The sequence below is a fragment of the Juglans regia genome, chromosome 15, assembly GCF_001411555.2.
Source record: "Juglans regia cultivar Chandler chromosome 15, Walnut 2.0, whole genome shotgun sequence".
In the NCBI taxonomy this organism is placed as follows: Eukaryota; Viridiplantae; Streptophyta; class Magnoliopsida; order Fagales; family Juglandaceae; genus Juglans; species Juglans regia.
Genome location: NC_049915.1, coordinates 3944144 through 3962186, shown reverse-complemented (window position 1 = coordinate 3962186; position 18043 = coordinate 3944144). Strand labels below are relative to the sequence as shown.

The window sequence follows — 18043 nt, the reverse complement described above, 5'->3', positions numbered from 1 at the left end:
CTTATCTCATCTCTCAATCCAAACTAGTCCTTAGTTTAACATTTAAACACTCAACTCTTAAATTACTAAATTCATTTTAACTCAAAACCTATTTACACGTGAAATCCACAATATTTTTCAATTCAACACTTCTTTATACGTGAAACTCATAATCTTTTTCAACTTCTCATAAATACATATAAACTCATCTTAACATTCAAACATATTTAAACTCATTTTAAGTGGATCCCACAAAACTCACTCTACCATCTTAACTTATTACTATTCATAAAGAATTCAATTCAGCTTAATATCCAAACGCAGCCTAAATCCAACCAACAAATCTAAGATTGATGACTTAATTGCCTGTAATTTGAATAAGGGATTGCAATGACCTCAATATCATTATCTATCTTTCTAATAGCCCTCGTCATGTTTGACTTATGATCCGTTGGGTTCTTGGTTCATATCTTATCTGAATGGGCCTGTGGCCCACATCAACTTGGACTTATGGTCCATCGAACTTGTGGCTCATGGTATATTCAAAGAGGCTCGCAGCTCGCATCAAAATGAAGTCATGGTCCAGCAAGCTTATAGCCAACATGAAGAAGGTGCAATTTGGAACGGAGCGCTAAAATGCTATAAACAACCGTCCTGGGGAACCTTTGGGAACCGTTATCCACGTGGAGTTGAAATGTCCCGTTTCATTTGATGACTCAAACGCCCCTCCCCTTCCCTTCGTCTTCTCCACTCCAACTAAGCAGATCCGTTCGTCTTCTCCACCCCCAGTTGTCTCCACGAAGTCGCCATCAAAGACCACTTCATCATCTCTACTCAGAGCAATCCTTCTCTTCTCCATTCAGATCTGGTCTCCATGGAGCCACCATCAAAGGTCCCTTCGTCTTCTCCACAGGCCCACGAAGCTAACCCCTTTGTCTTTTCCACTCAGAGCTGGTCTGCTCGAACCCCCTTTGTTTCTCCATTTAGATCTAGTCTCCACGAACCCACGATAAAAACCATCAAAGCCCCCTTCGATTAATCCACTCAAAGCTGAAATCCACCGAGGTGAAATCACAGAGGTGAGTCCCAACACCCAAGGAAGCCATAGTCACAGACATTGCTGATTTCTCCCTCAAAAAGCTAGATAAAAACTCGCCAAAGCAAACCCAGCAATGAAGGCTAGGAAGGAACAAGAGGGTGGAGAGAAGATAACAAAGAAAAGAACACAAAAATGAAGAAGGACGAAAATATCGAACAAGAAATCTAATGCAAAGAAGATGAAGATAAGGTAGTTGGGCCAGTGATGTTTTTTGTTTTTTCAAGTCAAATTATCTGCAGAAAGATTATCTGCAGCGCCTAGCGTCCATTCCTCGTCAACTCATCTCATCTCCAATTTTCTTTTCATTTTATTTAATTTAATAGATGATTTGTTTTTTTTACTCCGCATATCATTTAATGTTTGCATCCATTGTTTGTAATTTGTTTTCATTTGCATATATCTCATCTTCTGCCATAACAGCGACGCGCTCAGACTTTTAACAAAAATAAATACGAATAAAGCTAAAGGCAACCGCTCCATGCAACTGTTGTGTAATCGTGGGCCACATTAGTTTAATGAAACAATCGCGTTTCATAAATGAAGAAGTAGCGTTTTTTACATTTTGGGAGGGGAGATTAAACACTCCGTTTTGGGAATATTTCAATCCCCATGTAGGCTTCCTCCTTCTCCTTCAACCTCTCTCTCCCTCTTTATCTTTGTCAAAGTAAACTCTAACCGATTACCTCCATTCTCTTTCGACTGTACATAGCATTTTTGTCAAAAGTGGCAATAACTAAGGAGATTTTCACTTGCCAAGGATGCGGAGGCTGAACCCCACAAACCTGTACAAGTCAAACAATATGAGTATGGGATGGAGCCAACCACCATATTCTCTGTTCTACATTTGACTTATACATCTTACTGAAAATTTTCCTTTTTCTATTTCTTTTTCGAAGAACCTTGTGTCAATTATGCTAATAACTTGTTAATCAACTTAATTTTCATTTATTTATGATCTGCCAATTGAATGTTTTTAATTTTCTTCTTTTTATTTTTTTCAAATATGCTTTTTCACTTTGAATTTACAAACTTCATCATTGAGTGGGTTTTTTTATTTTCTTGAAGGGATGTTTCTAGGGATGAGAACAGTATCTAGGAAGTTTCTCGTGGAGATCAATGGATGAAAAGATTTGACTGTCGTGTTGTTGTTCCAGTCCTTGGAATGGGAAGGGACCCGTTTCTTCTGGTGTGTTTTTATTGAATCTTGATGAGGTTTATTGAGTGACTTATAAGCTCCCTTTAAAAAGAATGTGCTTTGGTATGATTTTTGGATGAAAGAAACCTTTGCAGATGTTTACAGTCGAAATGCTGCAATTGGTTGGATTTCGAAATGGGTTCAGGGTTTGGGCGTTTCTCTCTTCTCAGATCTCTCTTCTCAAATATTTCTTCTCACTTTTCAGTCCTTCTCAATTTTCATTTCTTTTTCCCTGTCATGATGATGTGGCCACCCGGTTATGCGGCGGTTGCGCATAGCTGGTTATACGTAGCAAAATTGATCCACCACTTCGACATTTGAAAGAGACATGTTTCACAACTTTGTTCCATTCAAAAAATGTAGTTTTTTTAGGCCATTTTGGAAAATATTTCTTGCTCAAGTTAACACCTTGTTTTTTCACACTAATCATCGTCTCTTCTATTGTCTAATTGTTACGACCCTCGAGCTAATACTTGTACTAAACTACATTTCATGATCTCAAAAGAAAAATAAATAGATTAGTTGGTTACTTACTCAGCACATGACACCCCTTATATACACATTAAAAATGAAAATCCATCAGCTGATGGTTAAATTTTGGTATTTTATTTGTGTTATGACTGGAATCCATCATTTTACACTGGTTTTTCTTTGGATTCCAGCTACAAATAGAGAAAGAAGGCAAAAAATAAGATGCACATCATTTCAATTTTCTGTTGATCAAATTACAAGTCAAGGCCTACAACCTGCGCTGTAACTGTAATGTCATTTCTTGTTTACTTTTGTTGGCCATTTACTTCTGTAGGCGTCTCATTTCCTTGATTAATGGCTGGTTCAAAGAATGACTCCACTTTGTCCTCCATTTCTTGAACCTGCAAATTGTATATGAATATAAACTGTTACTACCAACAAATGTTTTGGTTGTTTCCACGGCTTTATATGATTATCTAGGCTAGGAAACACCTGAAACCGCGTGGCAGCCATATATGAAGCAATCAGACTAGTCAATGAAGTTCGAGTCTTATTGGCACAGCAACAAGGAATAAACTATTGAACAAGTGGGACTCATCCCTAATATCTACTAATCTTGTCACCAACAGCGAGACTAATAGGTAACTGTTAAGATATAAAATGATAAAATCTACCTCTTCCCATTAGCTTGATATTAGGGATGAGTCCCACTTGTTCAATAGTTTAAGCTAATGGGAAGAGGTAGATTTTATCATTTTATATCTTAACACTCCTCCTCACTTGTGGGCCAGACTTTCCCTTAATGAGTAGGCCCAACAAGTGGAATATTTAATTAAATGGGGTAGAGTGTAGAGTCGGGGTTCGAACTCAGAACCTCTGCTCTGATACCATGATGAAATTTATGGGCCTAACTCATCTCATAAAACCGGTTGTATAAGAGAGGATTGCTCATTACTTATAAACATGCCCAAGACCTTGTCCACAGTCAATGTGGGATTATTCCTCAACACCCTCCCTCACGTACAGGCCAGTATTTTTTCTGGTCCTTGTCACGGGGTAAGTAGTGTAGGCCCACATTCGTCCTGTGGCAGGCTCTGATACCATGATGGGAAGAGGTAGATTTTATCATTTTATCATCATGGTATCAGAGCCTGCCACAGGACGAATGTGGGCCTACACTACTTACCCCGTGACAAGGACCAGAAAAAAATACTGGCCTGCACGTGAGGGAGGATGTTGAGGAATAATCCCACATTGACTGTAGACAAGGTCTCGGGCATGTTTATAAGCAATGAGCAATCCTCTCTTATACAACCGGTTTTATGAGATGAGTTAGGCCCATAAATTTCATCAGTAACCTAACCAGAAATCTTTAGCCAGATTAGATAAGAGAGCAGAGGAATACTATTTCTATTCTAAGTTTGATTATCCTCAATTTACAGAAACAATTTAAAACGTGCTACACCAAGCTATCAAGTAACAATTTGACATGGTAAAGTCTCTGGTCAGCGGTCATACATCATTTAGAGGCTTCCACCTCTGAAACCAATAGCAAGCTATTAAGACAAGTTGTGATTTAACAAGCAAATAGGATCACATGGACCCCAATGAATGCTGATTTAAACCACTATGTTTCAAACACTCTTGGTTGACATTGTATCGTCTCACATTTGACATTACTGAAAAGAGGATATAAGGAAACTCAAGGTAATGCAATTACTAGTACTGGTGACGAAAGGGATTAGGAAAGACCTTGTCAATCACTTCATCTACTAAATGGGCATCCTTTGCTGTTTCTCTGGCTAAATTTTCGATAAACATTGCAGCATCTTTTAGTTTTCCACCGGCTGGAAGGTGATCGGCAACCTCTTCTGCTACATCCTCCACTTTCTCAGCCACCCTTTCTATTGTCTCTGTTACATCTTCCGCTATCTGCACCACCGTGTCAACTTCACCTATAGGTTGGCTTAATGTCAATGACAATGTGTGGTCTAATGCAAATATATACATTATAATTGGTAGAATGGACAAGAACAGCTTTGAGTTACTTACTTTTCAGTTTTATTAATGACCCCCATTTGAACCCCATGAATGGCAGAATTACCGATGCAAGAATTCCAGCAATCCAAACATTCCTGTTAGGATTTTAACAATAATTATGAGAAAGAAGACAATAACAATAACAATAACATTCCTGTTAGGATTTCAAGATACCATGCGCCAGGAGAGGGATTAGAAGGAACAAGAGGTCCAGGTTGTACACTGATACCGGCAGCCATGTCCCTACATCATTATATTCATATAGAACTTTAGCCGAATATCATATGTTCAATAATAAATCATCCAGAAATTCTTTGGCATAATTAAAAACGAAAAAACTACTACCACAGGTGTGTTTTGCTGACGATTAGATCTCCCAAGCCAGTGTTTAGAAAATGCAAACCCTGACCCGTTCCAAGAAAACAGCTTTTGATATTGCGTCTTGAGGTAATCGGAAGAAGACTCGGATTACGAAATGAAGATGGGTATCTGGGAGAAGTGCCAATAGGAAGAGCAGTGAGTAAAAGAGATGTACTTGATGCCGACATGACCTGCGATTATCTAGGAATTTCTATAACAGTCTGTGCAGTGCTGCTGTAGTGCCAAAACTGATCTAAGTTTCTGAGAAAATAGAAATTTTGGGATTAAGATGGAGACTTGGAGGAGGTTTGAACTTCAGGTTGAAGAGAACGTGCCAGTAAGAGAAATACGGTTTGGGAAACTTGACTGGCGGTAATGGCCGAGCATTCAAATATATAATCGGTTGCAACATTTTCTTTTCCCTTTTTTTTTTGCGTGGATGGGGATGCCAAGTTGATCTTGGAAATTTCCAAAGGTCAATTGCTCTAATCCGCGTCATCTGGATAATTTTTAATGACAATGGAGACAAAACATGAGGAACGTTCGTAGAAATAATTAAACGTGCCGGAGAAGAGAAGGTACCGAGGGCGCCGCTGCCATTAATGACTTTGGGCAGCCAGGCTCGTACAAAACATAAAGACGAGAGAAAAAATTGTCGTACTTATTCTTTATGACTTTGTTGGCATGTATTTTTTTTATACGGTTAAATATTTAAAAAAAAAAATCGTAATATTATTAAAAATTATTTTTTTAATTATTCAGTAAAAAAGGAATTAAAAAATAAAATAAAAAATTTTAACAGTAGCATCAAATTGTAAAAAATCAGTAATAAGAGTATTATTTTTTTTATTTTTGTTAATTATTTTAATGTATATTTTTTTATATATATATATTTTTAACACTTTTAAATATATATATTTTAAAAAATATATATTTAAAACATTTTCCATGTTGTGATTGAAACAGTCAACCAAAAAATTTAAAAAAATATATATTTAAAACATTTTCCATGTTGAGAGTGAAACAGTCAACCAAAAGAAGGGGAAAAAAAAAGTGCAAGTTTGCTTTTGCTTCCATTCGGGCTCCCGTGTAATCGTGAAAATGCTCGGCGTCGGTGATTTTCTGGAAAGGGTGAAGCTTCATTTTCTTTGAATTTCCTTCGTGATATCACCGAGGGAGGTTATGGGTCCAACAAATCCCAGACGGATGACTGAACTGCCTGTAATTTGGACAAGGGATTGCAATAACCTCAATCCCGTGTATGGTGGTCGTGTTTGTTGGTTGGATTTACGGCAAATATTTTAATTAAATTTATAAATTAAAATAATATTATTTTTATTATAAAATAGATTTAACATATTATATAAAATTATTAATAAAATCATTTTTATGTAATTTTTTTTTATAAATGCAGCACTTCTTTATTTTTAATGAGCTTTCGCATGAAATTGGACTTATAATCCCCAGCTCATATCATTTATCTTTCTTTTTAAAGAATTGTTACGTACATAAATAAATCATACAAAAATAAATCTATAAATTGATATGATTTTATTGGATTTGTTATATCTATTTTATAATAAATATAATTAATAATCTGACATACTATATCAAGCTATATCGATTTGTAGATTTATTTTTATCTAATTCTATTGTGTATTTTTCATCTTTCTATAAGCACTCATCATGTTTGACTTATGATCTCCCGGGTTCGTGGTCCATATCTAATCTGAATGGGCCTTTGGGCCACATAAACTTGGACTTATGGTCCATCAAACTTGTGGCTCGTTGTATATTCAAAGAGGCTCGCGGCCTGCATCAAAATGAACTCATGGTACAGCAAGCTTATGGGCCATGACCAACAAGAATGTGCAATTTAGAACTGAGCTTTTAACTCATGAATCATCCATGCAGCAATATGTCCTAATGTGGATTTGCCAATCTTACTATAAATTAGTTGAAAACCGTAGGCACCAACTGTTTGATAGAATGAGGCTGTCATGATTAAGACTTGGTAACAAAAATTACCTAAGAGCAATGAATGAAATATAAAAGGAAGGAACAACCAATTACATCTGAAAACCAACTTGTCGGGAACGCATTATAATTAGCTACTGCATGCAGACACATATGGGTTTTCCAAAGAGGGCACTCCTCATCGTCTCTTGATCTCTAGCTTATGATGCTACTAGCTCTTTCTTCACTTCAATGACAAGAAAAGAAGAGTACTCTAGATCAATTCCCTACAATAATAGAAACAAACCCAACCCGAGACTATGAATTTTATAACGTACCTTGAACCTCTCCCGGAAAACTACTAACCGGTGCCCCCACCACTAGCTCCTCCTCCTCCTCCTCCATCATCTCCCTCATATTCCATAACATGGACTTTCCATAACTCCTCAGTAGTCAGTACTCTACCTTGTGATCTTACTTACCTTTCTAGTCGGCGTTCTTCTTCTTGCCTAGAAACCCTTTTTATCCTTTCCATGAAACCTTCTGACTTTAGCTACATATTTTCAAATCTGATATACCTTTTTTTGCCCAGAAATTCCTGCAATCAAGGAGAATTGGGACATGATCCTAATGGAGTCTTGGACGATCAAACCTACTTGTTAAACCCACATTTCTACAAAAAGCTTATACATTTGGGGCTTGTACCTAGCATAAGATCCCACCCAAAACTCTCGAGTTTAGACAACAACAATTTACACGTTTGACAGCCCACATACAGTATTATTCACATATTACAAAGTTGATAATAACAATTAACATTCAAACACATTTAGACTTCGTTTGCTTCATAAACTCATCTCAACTCATCATTACAATTTTTTCAAATATTATTACAAAATATAATAAATAATTCAACTTTTTCAAATCCTAAAATAATAATAATATTAAAAAATAATATTCTAACAATATTTTATCATTTCAACTAAACTCAATTCAACATCTAAACGCAGCCTTAAACTCATTTTAAGTGGATCCCACAAAATTCACTCTACCATCTCAACTTACTACTATTCATAAATAATTCAACTCAACTTAATATACAAATGTAACCTAAATCCAACCAACAAATCCGAGATTGATGACTAAATTGCCTATAATTTGGATAAGGGATTGCAATGACCTCAATATCATTATCTATCTTCCTATTAGCCCTCGTCATGTTTGACTTATGATCCGTTGGGTTCCTGGTCCATATCTTATTTGAATGGGGTTGTGACCCAAATCAACTTGGACTTATGGTCCATCAAACTTGTGGCTCGTGGTATATTAGAAGAGGCTCGTGGCTCGCATCAAAATGAAGTCATGGTCTAGCAAGCTTATGGCCAACATGAAGAAGGTGCAATTTGGAACTGAGCTTAGCCATAAATGCTATAGACAACCGTCCTGGGGAACCTTTGGGAACCGTTATCCACATGGAGATGAAACACCCGTTTCATTTGATGACTCAAACGCCCCTCCCTTTCCCTTCGTCTTCTCCACTCTAGCCAAGCAGATCCGTTTGTCTTCTCCACCCCAAGTTGTCTCCATGAAGCCAACATCAAAGACCACTTCATCATCTCCACTTAGAGCAACCCCTTTTCTTCTCCACTCAAATCTGGTCTCCACAAACCCACCATCGAAGACGAACGAAAGCTTATGGAAGACGAATGAAAGCTTGTTGTAGAGAGGAAGGGGAGAGATGCCGTCATGCTGAAGGGATTGAAGGCTGGAGTGAAAACAAAGCTTCTTGAAGATGAATGGAGGGATACGAAAGGAGTGAAATTGTTGAAGATGAAGGGGAGAGGCAGAGACTATCAATAATATCGAGACCTCTATTTCTAATGTGTAGTAAAAAAGAGAATTCATTGTATGTATTGAATTGTTGTTTACAAAGCTGCTATTTATATACAAAACATCTGACTCTGATTGGTCAATGTAGTAATAGAAAGAATAACTAACTTTCTATACACATGTAAAATATATATACAAAGCATAAAATATATGAACTCTTGATACTCCCCCTCAAGATGGACTGTATATGTTCACTAGTCCCATCTTGCCAATGAGATGATTAAACTGATACAAACCGAGTGCCTTGGTCAAAATGTCTGCTATCTGATGACTAGATGCCACATGAAAAAGTTTGATGACCCCAACTTGTAGTTTTTCCCTCATAATGTGACAATCCAATTCTATGTGCTTTTTTCTTTCATGATATACTGGATTAGAAGAGATATGGATGGCAGCTTGGCTATCACAAAACATTAGGACTGGCTGAGAATGCATAACACCAAAATCTGCCAACAAGTTTTTCAACCAAACTATTTCACAAACAGTTGCTGCTATAGCTTTATACTCTGCTTCAGCAGATGATCTAGAGATGGAATGTTGTTTTTTTGACTTCCAACTAACAAGATTATCACCCAAGAAAATAATGTAACCAGTCACTGATCTCCTGATATTAGGGCATGCTGTCCAATCTGAGTCAGTGTAAATCTTGAGCTGGAGATCAGTTGAAGTAGAAGAAAAGAACAAGTCTAAACCAACAGAATTTTTGACATATTGAACTACTCTATGAGCTACTGCTATGTGTGGTTTTCTAGGCTTATGCATGAATTGACTTAATTTTTGAACCAAGAAGGCTATGCCTAGCCTTATAATGGTTAAGTATATTAACCTCCCAATCAACCTTCTGTATTGAGAAGAATCTTTTAATTCTTCACCACTTGTTGCACTCAAATTCAGATTTTGTTCTATTGGAAAGCAAGTAGGTTTACAACCAAGTAATCCACAATCCTCTATGATCTCTAAATAGTACTTTCTTTGATAAAGATGAATTCCCTTAGAGGATTTGGCCACCTCTAGACCCAAAAAATATTTCAAAAGTTCCAAGTCCTTCAACTTAAAATGAGTGTCCAAATGCTTCTTCAGAGAGTCCACAACTGACACATCATTACTTGCAATTAGTATATCATGATATAAACTAATAGCATGATGATTGAAGAACCCTCTTGTTTGCTAAAAAAAGAATAATCTGACTTTGATTGGGTGAAACCAGTAGCCAACAAAGTTGAAGAAAACTTGGCAAACCATTGTCTTGAAACTTGTTTCAAGCCATACAAAGATTTCTTAAGTTTGCATACCAAATTCAACTCTCCCTTGCTATCAAAACCAGATGGTAGAGACATATAAACCTCTTTTTGAAGGTCACCATTCAAGAAGGCATTATTCACATCTAGTTGAATAATGGGTCAGTTTTTTACGGCAGCTATGGATAAAAAAATCCGAACAGTGGTAAGTTTAGCCACTGGACTAAATGTCTCATAGTAGTCAAAACCCTCTACTTAAGTATAGCCCTTGGCCACCAACTTTGCTTTGCATCTTTTCACAGTACCATCAGATTTGAGTTTCAATTTATACACCCATTTACAGCCTACTGGATGTTTACCAAGAGGCAAAGGAACCAAATCCCATGTGCCATTGGCTTCTAATATAGAAATTTCTGACTACCCCTCCATTCAGGGTACAAAATGGCTTGAGAATATGTCTTGGGCTCAATCAATGTGGAAATAGTAAGAACAAAAGATTTATGAGAAGGGGAAAGTTTGTTGTAGGACAAAAAATGATTGAGTGGATAAACAATGCTGGAAGAACCAGCAGCTTGATGATCATTGGAAGGGCCTGATTGCAAGGTAGCCTGTTTGTAGTGATATGATTGGAGATATGAAGGAGGATGTTTGGATCGATTGAATCTTCTAGGTGCAGAATTTTCTGGAACTGAGCTAGGTGTAGAATTTTCTGAAATTGAGTTAGGCATACAAAGAGGTAAGTCTGAATTTGGAGCAGGAAGAGGAATAAAACAATTAAAAGAACTGTTCTCAGATGGAAAATAAAGAGAGTAATTTGTAGTTAGAAAATGTGTTGATGAAGAATTATCCAAAGGAAAAACTTCTTCATGGAATACTACATCTCTAGAAATGTAGCAAGTTTGAGTTTCTAGATTTAATAGCTTATATCCCTTAACACCAAAGGGATATCCTTGAAAAACTGACTTTACAACTCTTTGTGAAAATTTGGATAAATTATGAGAGGATGTTGAGCCAAAATAGAGACAACCAAATACCCTCAGATGTGAAAAAGATGGAGTTTGATGATATAAGAGCTCAAAATGAGTCTTATTCAAGAGAAGAGGAGATGGAGTTCTATTAATGAGGTAAACAGTTGTAAGAACATCGTCTCCCCAGTAACAGATAGGTAGTTTAGCATGAAAAAGAAGTGACCTTGCTACATTGAGAATGTGTTGATGTTTGCGCTCCACAATGGATTTTTGTTGTGGAGTTGCAACACAACTCAACTGATGAAGTACTCCTTTGGAGGCAAAAAAATTTTTCAAAGCAAACTCAGGTCCATTATCTGACCTAAGGGCTTTAATTTTGACTGAAAACTGAGTTTCTATGTGAGTAAAGAAAGATTGTAAAAGGGAACTAGTTTCAGACTTGGATTTCATTAAGTAAATCCAAGTAGCCTGAGAAAAGTCATCAACTATTGAAAGAAAATACCTAAAACCATCAATAGTAGGAATGGCCATAGGTTCCCAAATATCACAATGTACTAAATTAAAAGAGGCAGCAGATTTATGTTGACCAATAAGAAATGGTAAATATTTTTGTTTAGCAATAGGACAAGTAATACATGAATGAAATGAAGAATTCAAATTTGAGATGTGTTTATTCAAGAGTTGCAGTCTAGAGGAAGAAAGATGTCCTAATCTAAGGTACCACAAGGCTACATTAGATTGATCAGAAAAATGGGTGGAAGAATGATGTATGGAGCTAGGAGTAACCAACTTGTACATACCATCTTGCAATTCACCTATCCCAATCATCTTCAAAGTGGCTAGGTCTTGCAGAAAACATTTGTTGGCCTTAAGGAGTAAGGAACAATTTAGAATATGAGTTATCTTGCTTACAGAAATAAGGTTGAAAGAAAATGTAAGGACACACAAGACATTGGTTAAAATCAGAGTAGGACTCAAGATGATGTCACCAATATGTGTAACTTCTGCATAGGAGCCATTAGGTAACTGAACTGTATTAGAAGCAGGATGAGGAGTGCTAGTATAGAGGGATGGAGAGCAAACCATGTGGTCTCTGATGCACCACTATCAATAATCCAAGAACATAGTTGAACTGAGATTTCAACAACGTATACAGTTTTGGATGTACCTAAAAAATTAGGCACTAAGGCCATGTTGACAGAAGGAGTAAGAGCAGCTGATGAAGCTGGTTTCAGCAAGGCCAGCAATTGTTGATATTGCTCCATAGTCAAGGGCATACTTGAAGAATTATCAGTACTCATAGATGAAGCATTAGTACTGATATTTGAGGAGTACTGAACTGCATTGGCAGAAGCATTAGGACCTTAGGACTTAAACTTGTAGTTAGGAGGATAACCGTGAACTTTGTAACACTTGTCAACTGTGTGGCCAGCAATGCCACAGTGACTGCAAATTATCTTACTTCGTGGATTAGCCTTAAAATTTTTAAAACCAGTGTTAGTTCTGGCAGCTAGAACCACATATTCAACTGAAGCTAAGGAGATTCTTCGATTACTAACAAGTCTTTGTCTCTCTTCTTGTATAACAAGAGAAGGCTTTGTTAATTGAAGGTAGATGATCCATCATCAAGATTTGACCTCTAACATTATCAAAAGCATCGGTGAGTCCCATAAGAAACTTCATAACGTAATTTTTATGATGATGTGCAGCAAAAACCTTAGAAGAATTACACTTGCATCCTTGATAATAACAGACAGATAAGGGTTGATAATTCAAACGTTCATCCCATAGTACCTTGAGATCTGTAAAGTATGTGCTTACATCATTCTGGTCTTGACGTAGGATAGAGATTGTAGTTTGCAATTCAAAGATGCGAGGACCATCTCCTTGTGAAAAACGTTCCTTCAGTTCAAGCTACATCGCATAGGATGAATCCACATATATGACACTCTGAGCAATCTTTGAGGACAGAGAATTTAACATCCATGAGAGCACAATTGTGTCACACTTACTCCATGGAGAGAATAGAGGATCAGTTGTTGTTGGAGGAGGAAGTGAGCCATCAATGAAGCCAAGCTTGTTGCGAGCCTTCAAGGAAAGAAACATGGAGTGTGACCACAAATGGTAGTTGTGATTGTCTAATTTTTCACTGACCATAAAAACTCCAGGATAATCAGCGTTGGTGAGAAAGTAAGGGCTACGAGGATCAGATTCAACATCGGAAGAAGAGTTTGTTTGCTCAGCCATAATTGGAAAGAAGCTACGAGAAATCAGAGGAGGAAAACCTAATTTCTATTGCTCTGATACCATATCAATAATATCGAGACCTCTGTTTTTAATGTGTAGTAAAAAGAGAATTCATTGTATGTATTGAATTGTTGTTTACAGAGCTGCTATTTATATATAAAGCATATGACTCTGATTGGTCAATGCAGTAATAGAAAAAATAACTAACTTCCTATACACGTAAAATATATATATACAAAGCATAAAGTATATGAACTCTTGATAGAGACAAAGGGGATAGATGCCATCATGCTGAAGGGATGGAGGCGGGATGGAAATTTGTTTCAAATGATGGAGGGTTTCGAAACAGAGGGAAGGGTTCTCACGGGCGCAAGTGAATGATGGAGAGAAATGATAAAAACGAGGCCAAAATGCCCCGTTTCTTTTGCCACGGGGGCAAGGGTTCCCCGCAGTTCCTCAAGCGGTTGTACATAGCATTTTTGTGTTTGTAATTTGTTTTCATTTGCATATATCTCATCTTCTGCCGTAACAGCTACGTGCTCAGACTTTTAACAAAAATAAATATATTGACTAACCATTTCATCTCCACGTGGGCAACGGTTCCGCAAAAATTACTGGGGCAGTTGTCTATATCATTTCTAAATGAACTAGTCGGTAAAGCTATTTAGTGACCAAGGTCCAAGGAGACATGAGTTTGGAGCTTCAATCTTGAATTGGTGCCAAGTGCCAAACACAACGTATATAGATCAAGATCCACCACTTCGACATTTGAAAGACACATGTTTCTCAACCTTGTTCCATTCAGAAAATGTAGTTTTTTTAACACCTCCATGTTAACACCTCCTTGTTTTTTCGCACTAATCATCGTCTCTTCCATTGTCTAATTGTTACGACACTTGAGCTAATACTTGTACTGAACTACATTTCATTATCTCAATAGAAAAATAAAAATGAAAATCCATCAGCTGATGGTTAAATTTTGGTACTTTATTTATGTTATGACTGGAATCCATCATTTTACACTGGTTTTTCTTTGGATTCCAGCTACAAAAAGAGAAAGAATGCAAAAAATAAAATGCACATCATTTCAATTTTCTGTTGATCAAATTATAAGTCAAGTCCTACAATCTGCGCTGTAAATGTAATGTCATTTCTTGTTTACTTTTGTTGGCCATTTACTTCTGTAGGCATCTCATTTCCTTGATCAACGGCTGGTTCAAAGAATGACTCCACTTTGTCCTCCATTTCTTGAACCTGCAAATTGTATATGAATATTATAAACTGTTACTACCAAGAAATCATGTTTTGGTTGTTTCCACAGCTTTATATGATTATCTTGGAAACACCCGAAACCGCGTGGCAGCCATATATGAAGCAATCAGACTAGTCAATGAAGTACGAGTCTCTTTGGCACAGCAATAAGGAATAAAGTATTGAACAAGTGGGACTCATCCCTAATATCTACTAATCTTGTCACCAACAGCGAGACTAACAGGTAACCTAACCAGAAATCTTTAGCCAGATTAGATAAAAGAGCAGAGGAATGCTATTTCTATTCTAAGTTTTATTATCCTCAATTTACAGAAACAATTTAAAACGTGCTACACCAAGCTATCGAGTAACAATTTGACATGGTAAAGTCTCTGGTCAGTGGTCATACATCATTTAGAGGCTTCCACCTCTGAAACCAATAGCAAGCTATTAAGACAAGTTGTGATTTAACAAGCAAATAGGATCACATGGACCCCGATGAATGCTGATTTAAACCACTATGTTTCAAACACTCTTGCTTGACATTGTATCGTCTCACATTTGACATTACTGAAAAGAGGATATAAGGAAACTCAAGGTAATGCAATTACTAGTACTGGTGACGAAAGGGATTAGGAAAGACCTTGTCAATCACTTCATCTACTAAATGGGCATCCTTTGCTGTTTCTCTGGCTAAATTTTCGATAAACATTGCAGCATCTTTTAGTTTTCCACCGGCTGGAAGGTGATCGGCAACCTCTTCTGCTACATCCTCCACTTTCTCAGCCACCCTTTCTATTGTCTCTGTTACATCTTCCGCTATCTGCACCACCGTGTCAACTTCACCTATAGGTTGGCTTAATGTCAATGACAATGAGTGGTCCAATGCAAATATATACATTATAATTGGTAGAATGGACAAGAACAGCTTTGAGTTGCTTACTTTTCAGTTTCATTAATGGCCCCCATTTGAACCCCAAGAATGGCAGAATTACTGATGCAAGAATTCCAGCAATCCAAACATTCCTGTTAGGATTTTAACAATAATTATGAGAAAGAAGACAATAACAATAACAATAACATTCCTGTTAGGATTTCGAAATACCATGAGCCAGGAGAGGGATTAGAAGGAACAAGAGGTCCAGGTTGTACACTGATACCGGCAGCCATCTCCCTACATCATTATATTCATATAGAACTTTAGTCGAATATCATATGTTCAATAATAAATCATCCAGAAATTCTTTGGCATAATTAAAAACGAAAAAACTACTACCACAGGTGTGTTTTGCTGACGATTAGATCTCCCAAGCCGGTGCTGAGAAATTGCAAACCCTGACCCGTTCCAAGAAAACAGCTTTTGATATTGCGTCTTGAGGTAATCGGAAGAAGACTCGGATTACGAAATGAAGATGGGTATCTGGGAGAAGTGCCAACGGGAAGAGCAAGGCGTAAAAGAGATGAACTTGATGCCGACATGACCTGCGATTATCTAGGAATTTCTGTAACAGTCTGTGCAGTGCTGCTGTAGTGCCAAAACTGATCTAAGTTTCTGAGAAAATAGAAATTTTGGGATTAAGATGGAGACTTGGCGGAGGTTTGAACTTCAGGTTGAAGAGAACGTGCCAGTAAGAGAAATATCGTCTGGGAAACTTGACTGGCGGTAATGGCCGAGCCTTCAAATATATAATCGGTTGCAACATTTTCTTTTCCCATTTTTTTGCGTGGATGGGGATACCAAGTCGATCTTGGAAATTTCCAAAGGTCAATTGCTCCAATCCGCGTCATCTGGATAACTTTTTATGACATTGAAGACAAAACATTAGGAACGTTCGTAGAAATAATTAAACGTGCCGGAGAAGAGAAGGTACCGAGGGCGCCGCTGCCATTAATGACTTTGGGCTGCCAGGCTCGTACAAAACATAAAGAAAATAAAGAAAAAATCGTCGTATCGTACTTACCCTCTGTGACTTTGTTGAGATTGAAACAGTCAACCAAAAGGAGAAAAAAAACGTGCACGTTTGCTTTTGCTTCTATTCGGGCTCCCGTGTAATCGTGAAAATGCTCGGCGTCGGTGATATTCTGGAAAGGGTGAAGCTTTGTAGTCATTTTCTTCGAATTTCCATCATGATATCACCGAGGGATAACTGAATTACCTGTAATTCGGACAAGGGATTGCACTCATTGTTGGTTGGATTTACGGCAAATCTTTTAATTAAATTTACAAATTAATGTGTTAAATTAGTTTATAAAGTTATTTTTCTTGTAAATAGATTTAATATATTATATAAAATTATTTATAAAATTATTTTTATGTAATTTTTTTATAGCTGCAGTACTTCTTTATTTTTAATGAGCTATCGCGTGAAATTGGACTTATAATCCGCATGTAGCTCATATCATTTATCTTTCTTTCTAAAGGATTATTATATATACAAATAAATTATATAAAAATAAATTTATAAATTAATATAAATTTATTGGATTTATTAAATCTATTTTATAATAAAAATAATTTAATAATCTGATATATCATATCAAATCACATCAATTTATGAGTTTATTTTTATCTAATCCTTGATGTATTTTCCATTTTTCTATAAGCAGAACTTTGACTTATGATCTCCCGGGTTCGTGGTCCATATCTAATTTGAATGGGCCTTTGGGCCACATAAACTTGGACTTGTGGTCCATCAAACTTGTGGCTCGTGGTATTTTCAAAGAGGCTCGAGGCCCGCATCAAAATGAACTCATGGTCCAGCAAGCTTATGGGCCATGACCTACAAGAAGGTGCAATTTATAACTGAGCTTTTAACTCATAAGTCATCCATGCAGCAAGAAGTCCTAATGTGGATTTGTCAATCTTACTATAAGTTAGTCAAAAGCCGTAGGCACCAACTGTTTGATAGAATGAGGCCGTCATGATTAAGACTTGGTAACAAAAATTACCTAAGAGCAATGAATGAAATATAAAAGGAAGGAACAACCAATTACCAGCTTGTCGGGAACGCATTATAATTAGCTACTGCATGCAGACAAATATGGGTTTTCCAAAGAATTAGTGCAATAATCCAATGCCAATTGAATCTAAAGTTAAACCTCCCTTCAAAGAGGGCACTCCTCATCGTCTCTTCAATGGCAAGGAAGCAAAGACAAATTTTATAACGTACCTTGAACCTCTCCCGGAAAACTACTAACCGGTGCCCCCACCACTAGCTCCTCCTCCATCATCTCCCTCATATTCCATAACATGGACTTTCCATAACTCCTCAATAGTCAGTACTCTACCTTGTGATCTCACTTTGACACTTACCTTTCTAGTCGGCGTTCTTCTTCTTGTAATTAGTTA

At 37.0% G+C, this 18043-nt stretch overlaps 2 protein-coding genes across 2 annotated transcripts; both read right to left on the bottom strand.

The window, feature by feature from the left end:
• Window positions 1-2830: 2830 nt before the first annotated feature.
• LOC109009955 lies at window positions 2831-5518 on the bottom strand. Its single transcript, XM_018990627.2, has 5 exons — window positions 5130-5518; window positions 4959-5027; window positions 4797-4879; window positions 4497-4699; window positions 2831-3145 (listed from the first exon to the last, which is right to left on the bottom strand). The coding sequence occupies exons 1-5, from the start codon at window positions 5330-5332 to the stop codon at window positions 3050-3052; spliced, it is 654 nt and encodes a 217-aa protein (XP_018846172.1). The 5' UTR covers window positions 5333-5518; the 3' UTR covers window positions 2831-3049.
• An 8873-nt stretch (window positions 5519-14391) lies between these two features.
• LOC118343668 lies at window positions 14392-16606 on the bottom strand. Its single transcript, XM_018990626.2, has 5 exons — window positions 15971-16606; window positions 15800-15868; window positions 15638-15720; window positions 15338-15540; window positions 14392-14697 (listed from the first exon to the last, which is right to left on the bottom strand). Exons 1-5 carry the CDS (start codon window positions 16171-16173, stop codon window positions 14602-14604), a joined length of 654 nt encoding a protein of 217 aa, XP_018846171.1. The 5' UTR covers window positions 16174-16606; the 3' UTR covers window positions 14392-14601.
• Between the last annotated feature and the right edge of the window lie 1437 nt (window positions 16607-18043).

What these genes read in the sequence shown, in the direction of transcription:
- LOC109009955 (XM_018990627.2), bottom strand. Translation starts at nt 5,332, where the DNA reads ATGTCGGCATCAAGTACATCTCTTTTACTCACTGCTCTTCCTATTGGC. An exon ending in AATCCCTCTCCTGGCGCATG is followed by an intron (nt 4,880 to 4,958) that starts GTATCTTGAAAT and finishes AAATCCTAACAG; the next exon opens with GAATGTTTGGATTGCTGGAA. An exon ending in GTCATTAATAAAACTGAAAA is followed by an intron (nt 4,700 to 4,796) that starts GTAAGTAACTCA and finishes GCCAACCTATAG; the next exon opens with GTGAAGTTGACACGGTGGTG.
- LOC118343668 (XM_018990626.2), bottom strand. Translation starts at nt 16,173, where the DNA reads ATGTCGGCATCAAGTTCATCTCTTTTACGCCTTGCTCTTCCCGTTGGC. An exon ending in GTCAGCAAAACACACCTGTG is followed by an intron (nt 15,869 to 15,970) that starts GTAGTAGTTTTT and finishes ATAATGATGTAG; the next exon opens with GGAGATGGCTGCCGGTATCA. An exon ending in AATCCCTCTCCTGGCTCATG is followed by an intron (nt 15,721 to 15,799) that starts GTATTTCGAAAT and finishes AAATCCTAACAG; the next exon opens with GAATGTTTGGATTGCTGGAA.